This window comes from Atractosteus spatula, chromosome 5 (genome assembly GCF_055471065.1).
Source record: "Atractosteus spatula isolate fAtrSpa1 chromosome 5, fAtrSpa1.hap1, whole genome shotgun sequence".
Taxonomy (NCBI): Eukaryota; Metazoa; Chordata; class Actinopteri; order Semionotiformes; family Lepisosteidae; genus Atractosteus; species Atractosteus spatula.
In genome coordinates, this window is record NC_142710.1 from 1,337,305 (window position 1) to 1,355,926 (window position 18,622).

Consider the following 18,622-nt stretch of genomic DNA (forward strand, 5'->3'; position numbering starts at 1 on the left):
GTCTCTCCTGCCTGTCTATATCCCTCTGTACCTGTCTGTCTTGCCTGTCTCTCTCTCTCAATTCAATTCAAGGTGCTTTATTAGGATGACCGATGGGTACAATCAGTGTTGCCAAAGCAAATAAAAATAATAAAATTAACATGGAACAAAACACAAACTAAAAGTTAAATAAAATCTACAGACATATTACAGACATTTACAACAGAGACATGTCATAAAATATTGACATATACTGTAGACAGATGGAGCATTATTGGGAGACAGGCTCACTGTTCCTCAGGCTGTGACAGGAGATCACACACTGTATTATTATTATTGAGAGACAGGCTCACTGTCTGTTCCTCAGGCTGTGACAGGAGATCACACACTGTATTATTATTATTGAGAGACAGGCTCACTGTTCCTCAGGCTGTGACAGGAGATCACACACTGTATTATTATTATTGAGAGACAGGCTCACTGTCTGTTCCTCAGGCTGGGACAGGAGATCACACACTGTATTATTATTATTGAGAGACAGGCTCACTGTCTGTTCCTCAGGCTGTGACAGGAGATCACACACTGTATTATTATTATTGAGAGACAGGCTCACTGTCTGTTCCTCAGGCTGGGACAGGAGATCACACACTGTATTATTATTATTGAGAGACAGGCTCATTGTTCCTCAGGCTGTGACAGGAGATCACACACTGTATTATTATTAATGAGAGACAGGCTCACTGTCTGTTCCTCAGGCTGTGACAGGAGATCACACACTGTATTATTATTATTGAGAGACAGGCTCACTGTTCCTTTAGGCTGTGACAGGAGATCACATACTGGGCTGCCAGTTCAACTGAGTTCCCTCTTCCCTCTCCCAGTAGGATTGGGACCCGTTGTGATTCTGGCAGGTGTATTTCTCCCCGCTGGCAGTGGGAGCACAGCCTGTCCTCTCTGGGCAGCCAGGTCTGTCTGTGTCCAGTGTCTGTGTCCAGGCTGTGGTCACTGAGCCTGTCCTCTCTGGGCAGCCAGGTCTGCCTGTGTCCAGTTTCTATGGATAGGCTGTGGTCACTGAGCCTGTACTTCATCAGGGTCTGTTTCTGTTTGTTGTTTCTTATCTTAGTCAAATATTTAGCTAATGTGTATTGTCTGTTTAGGGTTCTGTAGCATTCCAGTTTATGTTGTGTGTGTGTGTCCCAGTGGGTGAGGTAGTGTTGTGTGTGTGTGTCCCAGTGTGTGAGATATTGCTGTTTGATCTGTGATGTGATGTGCTTGAGTCTGGGTTGTGGTGCTCTAGCAGTGCTGTCCTGAGGCTGGTTAGTGTCGGTATGGCTCAGGTCGGTGAGCCTCAGGACCAGCTGGCTCAGGGGGCTCTGTTTTGGGCTCAGCTCTTGGCTCCTCTCTCTGTGTGTGTCCCAGTGGGTGAGGTAGTGTTGTGTGTGTGTGTGTGTGTGTCCCAGTGTGTGAGATATTGCTGTGTGATCTGTGCTGTGCTTGATTCTAGCAGTGCTGTCCTGAGGCTGGCTGGTGTCAGTGAGCCTCAGGACCAGCTGGCTCAGGGGGCTCTGTTTTGGGCTCAGCTCTTGGCTCAGCAGGGCTTTGTGGTGGTAGGAGTTTTGGTCGCTGTTTTTTAGGTGTAGCCAATACTTTAATATTCTTTTCTGTATGTTTATCAATAGTGGGTCCTGGCCTAATTCGGCCCTGCACCCGTTGTTAGGAGTTTTTCTCTGCACACGGAGGATGTTTCTACAGATCTCCATGTGCAGAGTTTCTGTGGGGTGTTTGTCCCATTGAGTGTACTCCTGGTCTGTGAGGGGACCCCACACTTCACTGCCGTATAGGGCAATGGGTTGGATTACACTTTCAAATATTTGGAGCCAAATACTTACTCACTCACTCACTCACTCACTCTCTCTCTCTCTCTCTCTCTCTGTACCTGTCTGTCTCACCTGTCTGTCTCTCTCTCTCTGTACCTGTCTGTCTCACCTGTCTCTCTCTCTCTGTACCTGTCTGTCTCGCCTGTCTTGCCTCTCTCTCTCTCTGTACCTGTCTGTCTCGCCTGTCTCTCTCTCTCTGTACCTGTCTGTCTCGCCTGTCTCTCTCTCTCTCTCTCTGTACCTGACTGTCTTGCCTGTCTCTCTCTCTCTCTCTCTGTACCTGACTGTCTCGCCTGTCTTGCCTCTCTCTCTCTGTACCTGTCTGTCTCGCCTGTCTCTCTCTCTCTCTCTCTGTACCTGTCTGTCTCGCCTGTCTCTCTCTCTCTCTCTCTGTACCTGTCTGTCTCGCCTGTCTCTCTCTCTCTCTCTCTGTACCTGTCTGTCTCGCCTGTCTCGCCTCTCTCTCTCTCTGTACCTGTCTGTCTCGCCTGTCTCGCCTCTCTCTCTCTCTGTACCTGTCTGTCTCGCCTGTCTCTCTCTCTCTGTACCTGTCTGTCTCGCCTGTCTCACTCTCTCTCTCTCTCTCTCTCTGTACCTGTCTGTCTCGCCTGTCTCACTCTCTCTCTCTCTCTCTCTGTACCTGTCTGTCTCGTCTGTCTCACTCTCTCTCTCTGTACCTGTCTGTCTCGTCTGTCTCACTCTCTCTCTCTCTCTCTCTCTGTACCTGTCTGTCTCGTCTGTCTCACTCTCTCTCTCTCTCTCTCTCTCTCTGTACCTGTCTGTCTCGTCTGTCTCGTCTGTCTCACTCTCTCTCTCTCTCTCTCTCTCTGTACCTGTCTGTCTCGTCTGTCTCACTCTCTCTCTCTCTCTCTCTCTCTGTACCTGTCTGTCTCGTCTGTCTCACTCTCTCTCTCTCTCTCTCTCTGTACCTGTCTGTCTCGTCTGTCTCACTCTCTCTCTCTCTCTCTGTACCTGTCTGTCTCGTCTGTCTCACTCTCTCTCTCTCTCTCTCTCTCTGTACCTGTCTGTCTCACTCTCTCTCTCTCTCTCTGTACCTGTCTGTCTCGTCTGTCTCACTCTCTCTCTCTGTACCTGTCTGTCTCGTCTGTCTCACTCTCTCTCTCTCTCTCTCTCTGTACCTGTCTGTCTCGTCTGTCTCACTCTCTCTCTCTCTCTCTCTCTCTCTGTACCTGTCTGTCTCGTCTGTCTCGTCTGTCTCACTCTCTCTCTCTCTCTCTCTCTGTACCTGTCTGTCTCGCCTGTCTCACTCTCTCTCTCTCTGTACCTGTCTGTCTCGTCTGTCTCACTCTCTCTCTCTGTACCTGTCTGTCTCGTCTGTCTCACTCTCTCTCTCTCTCTCTCTCTGTACCTGTCTGTCTCGTCTGTCTCACTCTCTCTCTCTCTCTCTCTCTCTCTCTGTACCTGTCTGTCTCGTCTGTCTCGTCTGTCTCACTCTCTCTCTCTCTCTCTCTGTACCTGTCTGTCTCGTCTGTCTCACTCTCTCTCTCTCTCTCTCTCTGTACCTGTCTGTCTCGTCTGTCTCGTCTGTCTCACTCTCTCTCTCTCTCTCTGTACCTGTCTGTCTCGTCTGTCTCACTCTCTCTCTCTCTCTCTCTCTCTGTACCTGTCTGTCTCGTCTGTCTCACTCTCTCTCTCTCTCTCTCTCTCTCTGTACCTGTCTGTCTCGTCTGTCTCACTCTCTCTCTCTGTACCTGTCTGTCTCGTCTGTCTCACTCTCTCTCTCTCTCTCTCTCTGTACCTGTCTGTCTCGTCTGTCTCACTCTCTCTCTCTCTCTCTGTACCTGTCTGTCTCGTCTGTCTCACTCTCTCTCTCTCTCTCTGTACCTGTCTGTCTCGTCTGTCTCACTCTCTCTCTCTCTCTGTACCTGTCTGTCTCGTCTGTCTCGTCTGTCTCACTCTCTCTCTCTCTCTACCTGTCTGTCTCGTCTGTCTCACTCTCTCTCTCTCTCTCTCTCTCTCTGTACCTGTCTGTCTCGTCTGTCTCACTCTCTCTCTCTCTCTCTCTCTCTGTACCTGTCTGTCTCGTCTGTCTCACTCTCTCTCTCTCTCTCTCTCTCTGTACCTGTCTGTCTCGTCTGTCTCACTCTCTCTCTCTCTCTCTCTCTCTCTCTCTGTACCTGTCTGTCTCGTCTGTCTCACTCTCTCTCTCTCTCTCTCTCTCTCTGTACCTGTCTGTCTCGTCTGTCTCACTCTCTCTCTCTCTCTCTCTCTCTCTCTGTACCTGTCTGTCTCGTCTGTCTCACTCTCTCTCTCTCTCTCTCTCTCTCTGTACCTGTCTGTCTCGTCTGTCTCACTCTCTCTCTCTCTCTCTCTGTACCTGTCTGTCTCGTCTGTCTCACTCTCACTCTCTCTCTCTCTCTCTCTCTCTGTACCTGTCTGTCTCGTCTGTCTCACTCTCTCTCTCTCTCTCTCTCTGTACCTGTCTGTCTCGTCTGTCTCTCTCTCTCTCTCTCTCTCTGTACCTGTCTGTCTCGTCTGTCTCTCTCTCTCTCTCTCTCTCTGTACCTGTCTGTCTCGTCTGTCTCTCTCTCTCTCTCTCTCTCTCTGTACCTGTCTGTCTCGTCTGTCTCTCTCTCTCTCTCTCTCTCTCTCTCTCTGTACCTGTCTGTCTCGCCTGTCTCTCTCTCTCTGTACCTGTCTGTCTTGCCCGTGTCTCTCTCTCTGCGTGGAGAGAGAAAGTTGAGCAGCCGTGTCCGCGGAAGTGGTCGTGAAGAGGGAGATGAGCAGGAAACAGAGACGCGTCTCTTTCCTTTCAGACAGACACCCCCAACTCGTCCGGCGACACGGGCTCCGGGAAGGGAGGACGGGACCGACCCAAGTTCTGAACACAGAGAGAGAGAAGAACCGCAAACTTCTCCCGCGGGGCTGCGCTCTCCGACCGAAACTGTCGGGAGACGAAAGCCCCTCGCTACGACTCGAGCAACACGAGCAGAAAGTCGCTGTTCTCCCCCGGGCGGGCAGGTGTCACCCGTCCGTGCGAGTCGCGGCTGCGAGAGAAACTCACCTCAGGCTCGGCCCGACGCTCCCAGCTGCGCCGCTCCGGACGCCCCTCGCCGCCCGGAATGCGGAAACCGACACGGCGGCCGACCAATGGGCGCCCGGCGCCCGGTCATGTGACGCCCGCGCCCAATCAGAGGGCGGCCGAAGGGCCGTGCCAGCCCCGTGCGGGAATTTCCTCGGCTCCGCGAGGGACTCCGGGGGGAAGACCCTTCTTAAAGGGCGCAGTGCGAGGGTTGAGCCGACACAAAACAGCGTGGGCCAATAAACCCACGCGTGCCATGTAGTGATCGACTCGGGACATCTGCGAACTCTGACTGCAGGCTCTGTACCTACACAAACAAAACGGACTCATGGATATCCGGAAGAACAAGAAATGACAGAACCACTGTTTATATTGAACTAAATTCTCTTTAATGAGATTCCATAAGAGATACTATTACATTCATTGACTTAAGTTTTAATTGCACTTACAGACAGGAGTAAAAATGACAAAAAGTTACAAAAATATCTACAATTATCACATCAGTCATGATTAATCTACCCATCAGACGAGACTGCTGTGGCAGAATTGAATTTCTTCTATTGCACTAGTATCGCTGTCTGTCTGTGTCTGTCGCACTTGAACACAGATCTTGCTGGCTTTTCAATTAACAGAATTAACTCCCTAAGTGACACAGTGAGGGACACAGCACCTGACACACTGACAGACACACTGCCTGACTGACGCACTGACACACTGACAGACACACTGCCTGACTGACACACTGACTAACACACATGATCCTGACTTGAGTATTAATCACTGCTGGGCTGCTGTGATGAGGCAGTATTGACCAGTGGCAGGCAGGTGTCCTGGATGGGTATTAATTACTGGGGTTTCTCTGATGAGGCAGTATTGCCAGCAGCTCTATCACAGTGCAAGTCATACCTGGCAGCCCACTGGAGCTCAGCAGGCGTGAGCCTGGTCAGTACCTGGATGAGAGACTCCTGGAAAAAACTAAGGTTGCTGCTGGAAGAGGTGTGAGTGGGGCCAGCAGGGGGCGCTCACCCTGCGGTCTGTGTGGGTCCTAATGCCCCAGGACAGTGACGGGGACACTAGACTGTAAACAAGGCGCCGTCCTTCAGATGAGACGTGAAACTGAGGTCCTGACTCTCTGTGGTCAGTAAAGACCCCAGGGTGTCTCTCAGAAAGAGTAGGGGTGTGACCCCAGTGTCCTGGACAGACTCCCCCTGGTCTTTACCAGTCATGGCCTCTCTGAACTGGCCTCATCACTCTGCTCTCCTCCCCACTGAGAGCTGGAGTGTGCGAGCGGACTGGAGCATCATCACACTGAGGGGGTGGAGGGGGTCCCCAGTACTGGACAGCGCTGGGAGAGGAGTGGAGTGGAAAGAGCTGTAGAGGTGTGAGGAATTATTAGTAGTAGTAGTATCAATCAGTGATAGGCTGCTGTCCTGGATGAGAAAATTGCTGCTGGGTTGTTTATATCAGTCAGTACTGATCACTGACAAGTGTCAGCTGGTGCTCAGAGCGTGTTGTTGTCTGGGTCTCCTCACTCCCTGTCGGTGTTGATGAAGTAGGTTCTGAGCTCCCCCTTTCCTTTCACTGAGATCAGCCCACGCAGAGTCACACTGAACCCCACAGACTCCACCACTAGCGCTGTCTCCTCTGTCACCTGAAAGAGAGGTTAATACAGACACACTGACTGACTGGACACTCCAGTACATTAACACTGCACTGAGAGAGAGGGGTTCATACAGACACACTGACTGGACACTCCAGTACATTAACACTGCACTGAGAGAGGGGTTAATACAGACACACTGACTGACTGGACACTCCAGTACATTAACACTGCACTGAGAGAGAGAGGGGTTCATATAGACACACTGACTAGACACTCCGGTACATTAACACTGCACTGAGAGAGAGGGGTTCATACAGACACACTGACTGGACACTCCAGTACATAACACTGCACTGAGAGAGAGGGGTTAATACAGACACACTGACTGACTGGACACTCCAGTACATTAACACTGCACTGAGAGAGAGGGGTTCATACAGACACACTGACTGACTGGACACTCCAGTACATTAACACTGCACTGAGAGAGAGGGGTTCATACAGACACACTGACTGACTGGACACTCCAGTACATTAACACTGCACTGAGAGAGAGGGGTTCATACAGACACACTGACTGACTGGACACTCCAGTACATTAACACTGCACTGAGAGAGAGGGGTTCATACAGACACACTGACTGACTGGACACTCCAGTATATTAACACTGCACTGAGAGAGGGGTTCATACAGACACACTGACTGACTGGACACTCCAGTACATTAACACTGCACTGAGAGAGAGGGGTTCATACAGACACACTGACTGGACACTCCAGTACATAACACTGCACTGAGAGAGAGGGGTTCATACAGACACACTGACTGACTGGACACTCCAGTACATTAACACTGCACTGAGAGAGAGGGGTTCATACAGACACACTGACTGGACACTCCAGTACATTAACACTGCACTGAGAGAGAGGGGTTCATACAGACACACTGACTGGACACTCCAGTATGTTAACTTTGCATTGAGTGGACTCTACAGTACTGCACACTTTAAAGACAGTTCCCTTGATTAAACAGCCACGTGTTGATAGCAGTGGACTCCAGAACTGGTGGACTGGTCTGCAAGCAGATGCGGACTGGATCGCCCCCTGGCGGACCCTCTGGTGGGATCTGCTCCAGCTGACCATGGGCAAGCTCCTGGTTGACTCCATGCTGTCTCAAACAAGTGCTCTGTTTGACAACCTGCTGGACGAAGTGCCCAGCCACTCTGTGCCCACACATCAAGAGAGAGACGGACAGACGCACCTGTATCTTGCCCAGGACACCGGTACTGTCCATGCGACTGGCCACATTGACGGTATTTCCCCAGATATCGTACTGCGGCTTGTGGGCACCAATCACCCCTGCGATCACTGGACCATGGTTAATACCTGACAGAGAGAGGGGTTAATACAGACACACTGACTGACTGGACACTCCAGTACATTAACACTGCACTGAGAGAGAGGGGTTCATACAGACACACTGACTGACTGGACACTCCAGTACATTAACACTGCACTGAGAGAGAGGGGTTAATACAGACACACTGACTGACTGGACACTCCAGTACATTAACACTGCACTGAGAGAGAGGGGTTCATACAGACACACTGACTGACTGGACACTCCAGTACATTAACACTGCACTGAGAGAGAGGGGTTCATACAGACACACTGACTGGACACTCCAGTACATTAACACTGCACTGAGAGAGAGGGGTTCATACAGACACACTGACTGACTGGACACTCCAGTACATTAACACTGCACTGAGAGAGAGGGGTTCATACAGACACACTGACTGGACACTCCAGTACATTAACACTGCACTGAGAGAGAGGGGTTCATACAGACACACTGACTGACTGGACACTCCAGTACATTAACACTGCACTGAGAGAGAGGGGTTCATACAGACACACTGACTGGACACTCCAGTACATTAACACTGCACTGAGAGAGAGGGGTTCATACAGACACACTGACTGACTGGACACTCCAGTACATTAACACTGCACTGAGAGAGAGGGGTTCATACAGACACACTGACTGACTGGACACTCCAGTACATTAACACTGCACTGAGAGAGAGGGGTTCATACAGACACACTGACTGGACACTCCAGTACATTAACACTGCACTGAGAGAGAGGAGTAAGGAGTCTGTGAATATCAGGGTTGAAGTGAACTGTCCTTGATTTTGTCTGTATATACACAGGGTGAGCAGTTCTCCTTGCCAGCATACAGTGTCACAGGGCCCTGAGAGACACTGACCGATCCTCAGCTTGAAGTCGTTGAAGGAGTGGGTGTTGATGCAGTCCAGCTTCCCCATCAGGGCCATGGCGAACTCCACCATGCAGCGCATGTGGGTGTAGTTACCAGGGCTCTCCTGCGGGGGGCAAAAGAGAGCAGCCCTGAGGCAGCATCCTGGAGCAGGAAAGTGGTGCACACAGGGTAGTGCATACAGCACACAGAGCACACATACAACACACAGAGCACACATACAGTACACAGCACATAGCTTATAGTGCAGAGAGCACAACCTATAGCACACAGAGCACACAGAGCACACACACAGTACACAGCACATAACGTACAACACACAGAGTACACACACAGCACACAGAGCACACATACAGTACACAGCACATAGCTTACAGCACCCACAGCACAACCTACAGCACACAGAGCACACATAGAGTACACAGCACATAGCTGACAGCACACAGAGTACACACACAGCACACAGAGCACACATACAGTACACAGCACATAGCTTACAGCACCCACAGCACAACCTACAGCACACAGAGCACACATAGAGTACACAGCACATACAGTAGCGTACAGTGCAGAGAGTACAACCTATAGCACACAGAGCACACATACAGTACACAGCACATAACGTACAACACACAGAGTACACACACAGCACACAGAGCACACATACAGTACACAGCACATAGCTTACAGCACACAGAGTACACACACAGCACATAGCTTATAGTGCAGAGAGTACAACCTACAGCACACAGAGCACACATACAGTACAGCAAGCAACACAAACCAAAACTCACAGCACAAAGCACATAGCTCACAGCATACAGTGCACACAGTGCACAGCACACAACCCACAACACAGTGCCCAGGGCACACAGCACACAGCTGAGACACCTAAACACGTGTCTCCTCTCTGTCTGTCTAATTCTCTAACCAGTGCTTTGTGGTTTCTGCAAAATTTGAACCACATTAAAAATCGCTAACCATGTCTACAAACCCGTTTCTCTCTCTCCTCTCTCACTGCTTTCTGAACTCACTCCTCCACCCACCCAGAACTCATGCCTCTCTCACTCCTGCCCTCTGCGAACTCACCTTCTTGTCCTCAGCCTCAGTGATGGTGGTCAGTCCGCTTGCTGCCATGTAGGTGCTGCAGATGGTCTTAATCTTCTCCACTCCGCTGAACTTAGGCTTGGAGAGGAGCTGAGAGGGGCAGAGGGACAGCATCCTGAGTTCCCGGCCCAACACTGATCAATATCTCTATCAACAAGCTCCTGGCCCAGCACTGATCAATATCTCCATCAACGAGCTCCTGACCCAACACTGATCAATATCTCTATCAATGAGCTCCTGGCCCAGCACTGATCAATATCTCTATCAACGAGCTCCTGGCCCAACACTGATCAATATCTCCATCAATGAGCTCCTGGCCCAACACTTATCAATATCTCCATCAACAAGCTCCTGGCCCAACATTGATCAATATCTCTATCAACGAGCTCCTGGCCCAACACTGATCAATATCTCTATCAACGAGCTCCTGGCCCAGCACTGATCAATATCTCCATCAACGAGCTCCTGGCCCAGCACTGATCAATATCTCCATCAACGAGCTCCTGGCCCAGCACTGATCAATATCTCCATCAACGAGCTCCTGGCCCAGCACTGATCAATATCTCCATCAATGAGCTCCTGGCCCAACACTGATCAATATCTCTATCAACGAGCTCCTGGCCCAGCACTGATCAATATCTCCATCAACGAGCTCCTGGCCCAACACTGATCAATATCTCCATCAATGAGCTCCTGCCCCAGCACTGATCAATATCTCCATCAATGAGCTCCTGGCCCAACACTGATCAATATCTCCATCAACGAGCTCCTGGCCCAACACTGATCAATATCTCTATCAACGAGCTCCTGGCCCAGCACTGATCAATATCTCTATCAACGAGCTCCTGGCCCAACACTGATCAATATCTCCATCAATGAGCTCCTGGCCCAACACTGATCAAGCCCATCTGGACCCAGATCAGGGGCTGAAGCAGAACCTGGCACTGCTGGAGCAGGACTGTCACACCTGGGCACTGCTGGAGCAGGAGTGTCACACCTGGGCACTGCTGGAGCAGTACTGTCACACCTGGGCACTGCTGGAGCAGGACTGTCACACCTGGGCACTGCTGGAGCAGGAGTGTCACACCTGGGCACTGCTGGAGCAGCACTGTCACACCTGGGCACTGCTGGAGCAGTACTGTCACACCTGGCACTGCTGGAGCAGGAGTGTCACACCTGGGCACTGCTGGAGCAGTACTGTCACACCTGGCACTGCTGGAGCAGGAGTGTCACACCTGGGCACTGCTGGAGCAGGAGTGTCACACCTGGGCACTGCTGGAGCAGTACTGTCACACCTGGCACTGCTGGAGCAGGAGTGTCACACCTGGGCACTGCTGGAGCAGTACTGTCACACCTGGCACTGCTGGAGCAGGACTGTCACACCTGGGCACTGCTGGAGCAGCACTGTCACACCTGGGCACTGCTGGAGCAGGACTGTCACACCTGGGCACTGCTGGAGCAGCACTGTCACACCTGGCACTGCTGGAGCAGTACTGTCACACCTGGCACTGCTGGAGCAGTACTGTCACACCTGGGCACTGCTGGAGCAGGACTGTCACACCTGGGCACTGCTGGAGCAGCACTGTCACACCTGGGCACTGCTGGAGCAGGACTGTCACACCTGGGCGCCGCCAGCCCATCTGGACAAGACCAGAGTTATGGTTTTCCAGAAGAAAGCCAGACCTCAGGGAAACAGGTAGACCTTCACACTGAACAACAACAACAACACACTGGAACACACAACCAACGACACCTACCTTGGCCCGACTATCAGTATATCTGGGAGGTTCGACCTGGCAGTGACGGCGCTGAGGGATGAGGCTTTCTGTGCCTTCAGAAGGAACCCCTGTGACCCACCCACCCCTCCACAGAACTCCTATCTGAAAGTGTGACCCAGCCCAGAGCCCCGTACGGCAAAGGGGTGCAGCCCCAGGACACCCCAGCACCGGCGCAGGCGAGAGGCGGGCAGGTCGCCTCACCTCATCGAAGTCCGCGATGATCTCGTTGAGCAGCCGGAGGCACTCCAGCCCGTCTCGGTTCACACTGCTCTCCGAGTAGAACTCCTTGAACTCAGGGATGGAGGCGAACATCACGCACACACAGGAGTAGGACTGGCTGTACAGGTCCTGAGACAACACAACACAGCACAGTGACACACAGCACTCGCACACACAGGAGTAGGACTGGCTGTACAGGTCCTGAGACAACACAACACAACACAGCACAGTGACACACAGCACTCGCACACACAGGAGTAGGACTGGCTGTACAGGTCCTGAGACAACACAACACAGTGACACACAACACTCGCACACAAAGGTGTGTTGGCACAGCTCCTGCAGGAACAGGGTGTTGGTGTATCGGTGTCACGGTGTGAGGGTGTCAGGGAGTCGGTCAGTCAGGGTGTGTGGGTGTCAGCGTGTCAGGGAGTCGGTCAGTCAGAGTGTGAGGGTGTCAGGGAGTCGGTCAGTCAGGGTGTGTGAATGTCAGCGTGTCAGAGAGTCGGTCAGTCAGAGTGTGAGGGTGTCAGGGAGTCGGTCAGTCAGGGTGTGTGGGTGTCAACGTGTCAGGGAGTCGGTCAGTCAGAGTGTGAGGGTGTCAGGGAGTCGGTCAGTCAGGGTGTGTGGGTGTCAGCGTGTCAGGGAGTCGGTCAGTCAGAGTGTGAGGGTGTCAGGGAGTCGGTCAGTCAGGGTGTGTGGGTGTCAGCGTGTCAGGGAGTCGGTCAGTCAGAGTGTGAGGGTGTCAGGGTGTCGGTCAGTCAGGGTGTGTGGGTGTCAGCGTGTCAGGGAGTCGGTCAGTCAGAGTGTGAGGGTGTCAGGGAGTTGGTCAGTCAGGGTGTGTGGGTGTCAGCGTGTCAGGGAGTCGGTCAGTCAGAGTGTGAGGGTGTCAGGGAGTTGGTCAGTCAGGGTGTGTGGGTGTCAGCGTTTCAGGGAGTCGGTCAGTCAGAGTGTGAGGGTGTCAGGGAGTCGGTCAGTCAGGGTGTGTGGGTGTCAGCGTGTCAGGGAGTCGGTCAGTCAGAGTGTGAGGGTGTCAGGGAGTTGGTCAGTCAGGGTGTGTGGGTGTCAGCGTTTCAGGGAGTCGGTCAGTCAGAGTGTGAGGGTGTCAGGGAGTTGGTCAGTCAGGGTGTGTGGGTGTCAGCGTTTCAGGGAGTTGGTCAGTCAGGGTGTGAGGGTGTCAGGGTGTGAGGGTGTCAGTCAGGGCGTGAGGGTGTCAGGGGGTCGGTGAGTCAGGGAGTCGGTGAGTCAGGGAGTCGGTCAGTCAGGAGGGTCAGGGGGTCGGTGAGTCAGGGGGTCGGTGAGTCAGGGAGTCAGTCAGTCAGGGGGTCAGTCAGGGGGATCAGACCTGGTTGCAGTGCTTCTTGCCCATGAACTCTGTGGCGACATGTGTTGGCAGCACGTTCTCCAGAAGTAGCTTGTTCAGATTCTCCATGGTCAATATCTGCTCTCGCTCCCGCAGAAAGCACTGTTTCAGCTGGAACTGTACACGGCCTGACAGCTCGTCCTGAGAGAGAGGGGTTCATACAGACACACTGACTGGACACTCCAGTACATTAACACTGCACTGAGAGAGAGGGGTTCATACAGACACACTGACTGACTGGACACTCCAGTACATTAACACTGCACTGAGAGAGAGGGGTTCATACAGACACACTGACTGACTGGACACTACAGTACATTAACACTGCACTGAGAGAGAGGGGTTCATACAGACACACTGACTGACTGGACACTCCAGTACATTAACACTGCACTGAGAGAGAGGGGTTCATACAGACACACTGACTGGACACTCCAGTACATTAACACTGCACTGAGAGAGAGGGGTTCATACAGACACACTGACTGACTGGACACTCCAGTACATTAACACTGCACTGAGAGAGAGGGGTTCATACAGACACACTGACTGACTGGACACTCCAGTACATTAACACTGCACTGAGAGAGAGGGGTTCATACAGACACACTGACTGACTGGACACTCCAGTACATTAACACTGCAGTGAGAGAGGGGGGTTCATACAGACACACTGACTGGACACTCCAGTACATTAACACTGCACTGAGAGAGAGGGGTTCATACAGACACACTGACTGACTGGACACTCCAGTACATTAACACTGCACTGAGAGAGAGGGGTTCATACAGACACACTGACTGGACACTCCAGTACATTAACACTGCACTGAGAGAGAGGGGTTCATACACACACACTGACTGACTGGACACTCCAGTACATTAACACTGCACTGAGAGAGAGGGGTTCATACAGACACACTGACTGACTGGACACTCCAGTACATTAACACTGCACTGAGAGAGAGGGGTTCATACAGACACACTGACTGGACACTCCAGTACATTAACACTGCACTGAGAGAGAGGGGTTCATACAGACACACTGACTGACTGGACACTCCAGTACATTAACACTGCACTGAGAGAGAGGGGTTCATACAGACACACTGACTGACTGGACACTCCAGTACATTAACACTGCACTGAGAGAGAGGGGTTCATACAGACACACAGACTGACTGGACACTACAGTACATTAACACTGAGAGAGGGTTGATATAATTAGTACAATAAGATAATTGATACCTGTCTTGCCAGGATTAGTGCCAGGAAGTAGAAGATGAAGAGCCAGACTCCAGCCATGATCTTGGGCTCCTTCAGCACCCCAGGTCTGCACACACATGTATACACACACACAAAGAAATGTACACACACATGTAGACACACACAGACATGCACACACACATGTACACAAGCATAGACATGTACACAAACATGCACACACACATGTACACAGACATAGACATGCACACACACATGTACACAGACATAGACATACACACACAGACATGCACATAGACATGCACACACATGTACACAAACATAGACATGCACACATAGATATGCACACATATCACATGTACACATAGACATGTACACACGTGTTCACACACATAGACATGCACACACAAAACACACAAAACACACATACACACACAGACGTAGACACACAGACGTACACACAAAACACATGCACACACACATAGACATGCACACATACACAGAAATAGACACACACAGACATGCACATACACGTACACGCACATAAACATGTACACACACACAGACATGCACACAAACAGACATGTACACACACATAGACATGCACACACACATGTACATACACATAGACATGTACACACACATAGACATGCACACACATACACACACACATAGACATGCACACACAAAACACATGTACACACACAGACATGTAGACACACATAGATGTACACACAAAACACATGCACACACACATAGACGTGCAGACACACAGACACATCAAACACAGGGGGACACACAGACATGCACACAGAGTCAAACACACACAGGCACACAGACAGGGGCAGAGATACATGAGTCACCATGGGTTTGATCAGAAACATGAGCAAATGACAGTGATGGGATCTCATAAATGCTCAGGAAAAAATCAAAAGGCTTGTTTCGTAGAAAGACCTACTATCGCCAAGCGTGGGGCTCCTCCAGTGTTTCTACACAGTGCTGTACGGCAAACACCTACACGCAGGGGGATCACGATTTGTGAGAAAGTATACAGTACATCTCCTTACAGAGCGCGTGCAGTGCAGTCTTGGGTGAGTGTCTGCATCCCACCACACCGCAAACCCGCCGGCTTCAGGGAGGTCGCTGGCGTGACGGTTTTACGCGAGGCGCGAGAGGGGGGACCCCCGGAAATTAATCCCACCTCCCCCAATCTGTTAGCGATACGATCCAGACTTGAACCTATGCCATCTGAGCAATTGATACCATTTTGTCACCTGTGGCACCATACATTGGGACATCCCAGTCCCAATCTATTAGTGGCATGGTCCAGAGTCCAACCTGCACTAGCAGGGCAATTAATCCCACTACTGACACCTGTGGTGCTGTAATTTGGGAAATCCCAGTCCCAATCTATTAGTGACATGGTCCAGACTCGAACTTGCACTAGCAGGGCAATTAATCCCACTACTGACACCTGTGGTGCTGTAATGTGGGAAATCCCAGTCCCAATCTATTAGTGACATGGTCCAGACTCGAACCTGCACTAGCAGGGCAATTAATCCCACTACTGACACCTGTGGTGCTGTAATTTGGGAAATCCCAGTCCCAATCTATTAGTGGCATGGTCCAGACTCGAACCTGCACTAGCAGGGCAATTAATCCCACTACTGACACCTGTGGTGCTGTAATTTGGGAAATCCCAGTCCCAATCTATTAGTGACATGGTCCAGACTCGAACCTGCACTAGCAGGGCAATTAATCCCACTACTGACACCTGTGGTGCTGTAATTTGGGAAATCCCAGTCCCAATCTATTAGTGGCATGGTCCAGACTCGAACCTGCACTAGCAGGGCAATTAATCCCACTATGGACACCTGTGGTGCTGTAACTTGGGAAATCCCAGTACCAGTCTGCTAGTTCCAGGCTCAAACCTGCAGTGGACCACAGTGCTCATCCTGCGCCATACGTGTGGTGTTTTCTGACCTGCTGTGGTTGCCGTAGAGCTGTATGACATAACAGTCTGAGCGGTTGATGTAGATGTGCAGGAAGATGACCTCATACACCACCAGGGCCAGGGTCAGCAGGAGCAGCCTGAGTTCCAAGTTGACTCGCAAGAACACCACGCAGGAGAGCATGCTCAGTAAACAGCAATACAGGTAGTACTGAGAGAGAAGAGAGATAAGAGGCTCATGATGACAACATAAAGGAAGATGACTGAGATTTTGTTTCAATGTGTGAAAGAGACAGTGCGCCTCTTACAGGGACAGTGTACTGTGTGTCAGTGTGTGAGGCTCTTACAGGGACAGTGTACTGTGTGTCAGTGTGTGTGTGGCTCTTACAGGGACAGTGTACTGTGTGTCAGCGTGTGTGAGGCTCTTACAGGGACAGTGTACTGTGTGTCAGTGTGTGAGGCTCTTACAGGGACAGTGTACTGTGTGTCAGCGTGTGTGAGGCTCTTACAGGAACAGTGTACTGTGTGTCAGTGTGTGAGGCTCTTACAGGGACAGTGTACTGTGTGTCAGCGTGTGTGAGGCTCTTACAGGGACAGTGTACTGTGTGTCAGTGTGTGAGGCTCTTACAGGGACAGTGTACTGTGTGTCAGTGTGTGAGGCTCTTACAGGGACAGTGTACTGTGTGTCAGTGTGTGTGAGGCTCTTACAGGGACAGTGTACTGTGTGTCAGTGTGTGTGAGGCTCTTACAGGGACAGTGTACTGTGTGTCAGCGTGTGTGAGGCTCTTACAGGGACAGTGTACTGTGTGTCAGCGTGTGTGAGGCTCTTACAGGGACAGTGTACTGTGTGTCAGTGTGTGTGAGGCTCTTACAGGGACAGTGTACTGTGTGTCAGTGTGTGTGAGGCTCTTACAGGGACAGTGTACTGTGTGTCAGTGTGTGAGGCTCTTACAGGGACAGTGTACTGTGTGTCAGTGTGTGAGGCTCTTACAGGGACAGTGTACTGTGTGTCAGTGTGTGAGGCTCTTACAGGGACAGTGTACTGTGTGTCAGTGTGTGAGGCTCTTACAGGGACAGTGTACTGTGTGTCAGCGTGTGTGAGGCTCTTACAGGGACAGTGTACTGTGTGTCAGTGTGTGAGGCTCTTACAGGGACAGTGTACTGTGTGTCAGTGTGTGAGGCTCTTACAGGGACAGTGTACTGTGTGTCAGTGTGTGAGGCTCTTACAGGGACAGTGTACTGTGTGTCAGCGTGTGTGAGGCTCTTACAGGGACAGTGTACTGTGTGTCAGTGTGTGAGGCTCTTACAGGGACAGTGTACTGTGTGTCAGTGTGTGAGGCTCTTACAGGGACAGTGTACTGTGTGTCAGTGTGTGAGGCTCTTACAGGGACAGTGTACTGTGTGTCAGTGTGTGAGGCTCTTACAGGGACAGTGTACTGTGTGTCAGTGTGTGAGGCTCTTACAGGGACAGTGTACTGTGTGTCAGCGTGTGTGAGGCTCTTACAGGGACAGTGTACTGTGTGTCAGTGTGTGAGGCTCTTACAGGGACAGTGTACTGTGTGTCAGTGTGTGAGGCTCTTACAGGGACAGTGTACTGTGTGTCAGCGTGTGTGAGGCTCTTACAGGGACAGTGTACTGTGTGTCAGTGTGTGAGGCTCTTACAGGGACAGTGTACTGTGTGTCAGCGTGTGTGAGGCTCTTACAGGGACAGTGTACTGTGTGTCAGCGTGTGTGAGGCTCTTACAGGGACAGTGTACTGTGTGTCAGCGTGTGTGAGGCTCTTACAGGGACAGTGTACTGTGTGTCAGTGTGTGAGGCTCTTACAGGGACAGTGTACTGTGTGTCAGCGTGTGTGAGGCTCTTACAGGGACAGTGTACTGTGTGTCAGTGTGTGAGGCTCTTACAGGGACAGTGTACTGTGTGTCAGCGTGTGTGAGGCTCTTACAGGGACAGTGTACTGTGTGTCAGTGTGTGAGGCTCTTACAGGGACAGTGTACTGTGTGTCAGCGTGTGTGAGGCTCTTACAGGGACAGTGTACTGTGTGTCAGTGTGTGAGGCTCTTACAGGGACAGTGTACTGTGTGTCAGCGTGTGTGAGGCTCTTACAGGGACAGTGTACTGTGCGTCAGTGTGTGAGGCTCTTACAGGGACAGTGTACTGTGTGTCAGTGTGTGTGAGGCTCTTACAGGGACAGTGT

At 51.4% G+C, this 18,622-nt stretch overlaps 2 protein-coding genes across 7 annotated transcripts in view; both read right to left on the bottom strand.

Moving 5' to 3' along the window:
- cyld3 (cylindromatosis (turban tumor syndrome) 3) overlaps positions 1 to 5,206 on the bottom strand; it is a 31,320-nt gene extending 26,114 nt beyond the window's left edge. For 2 of the 6 annotated variants that reach the window (XM_088915958.1, XM_088915961.1), the window contains exons 1-2: positions 4,882 to 4,923; positions 4,512 to 4,698 (exon numbers count right to left, since the gene is read on the bottom strand). The gene's annotated coding sequence lies outside the window, so the exon portion shown is untranslated. Of the gene's footprint in view, positions 1 to 4,511; positions 4,842 to 4,881 lie in introns of those variants that run through there. The other 4 variants (XM_088915965.1, XM_088915959.1, XM_088915964.1 and 1 more) reach the window with 3 other exon arrangements.
- Positions 5,207 to 5,271: 65 nt separating this feature from the next.
- LOC148833263 (adenylate cyclase type 2) overlaps positions 5,272 to 18,622 on the bottom strand; it is a 63,361-nt gene continuing 50,010 nt past the window's right edge. The window contains exons 19-26 of the mRNA XM_088915972.1: positions 16,459 to 16,637; positions 14,500 to 14,584; positions 13,234 to 13,392; positions 11,871 to 12,017; positions 9,874 to 9,981; positions 8,776 to 8,890; positions 7,764 to 7,888; positions 5,272 to 6,550 (exon numbers count right to left, since the gene is read on the bottom strand). Of these exons, the coding sequence (XP_088772098.1) occupies positions 6,428 to 6,550; positions 7,764 to 7,888; positions 8,776 to 8,890; positions 9,874 to 9,981; positions 11,871 to 12,017; positions 13,234 to 13,392; positions 14,500 to 14,584; positions 16,459 to 16,637 (1,041 nt within the window). The 3' untranslated portion in view covers positions 5,272 to 6,427. The remainder of the gene's footprint in view (positions 6,551 to 7,763; positions 7,889 to 8,775; positions 8,891 to 9,873; positions 9,982 to 11,870; positions 12,018 to 13,233; positions 13,393 to 14,499; positions 14,585 to 16,458; positions 16,638 to 18,622) is intronic.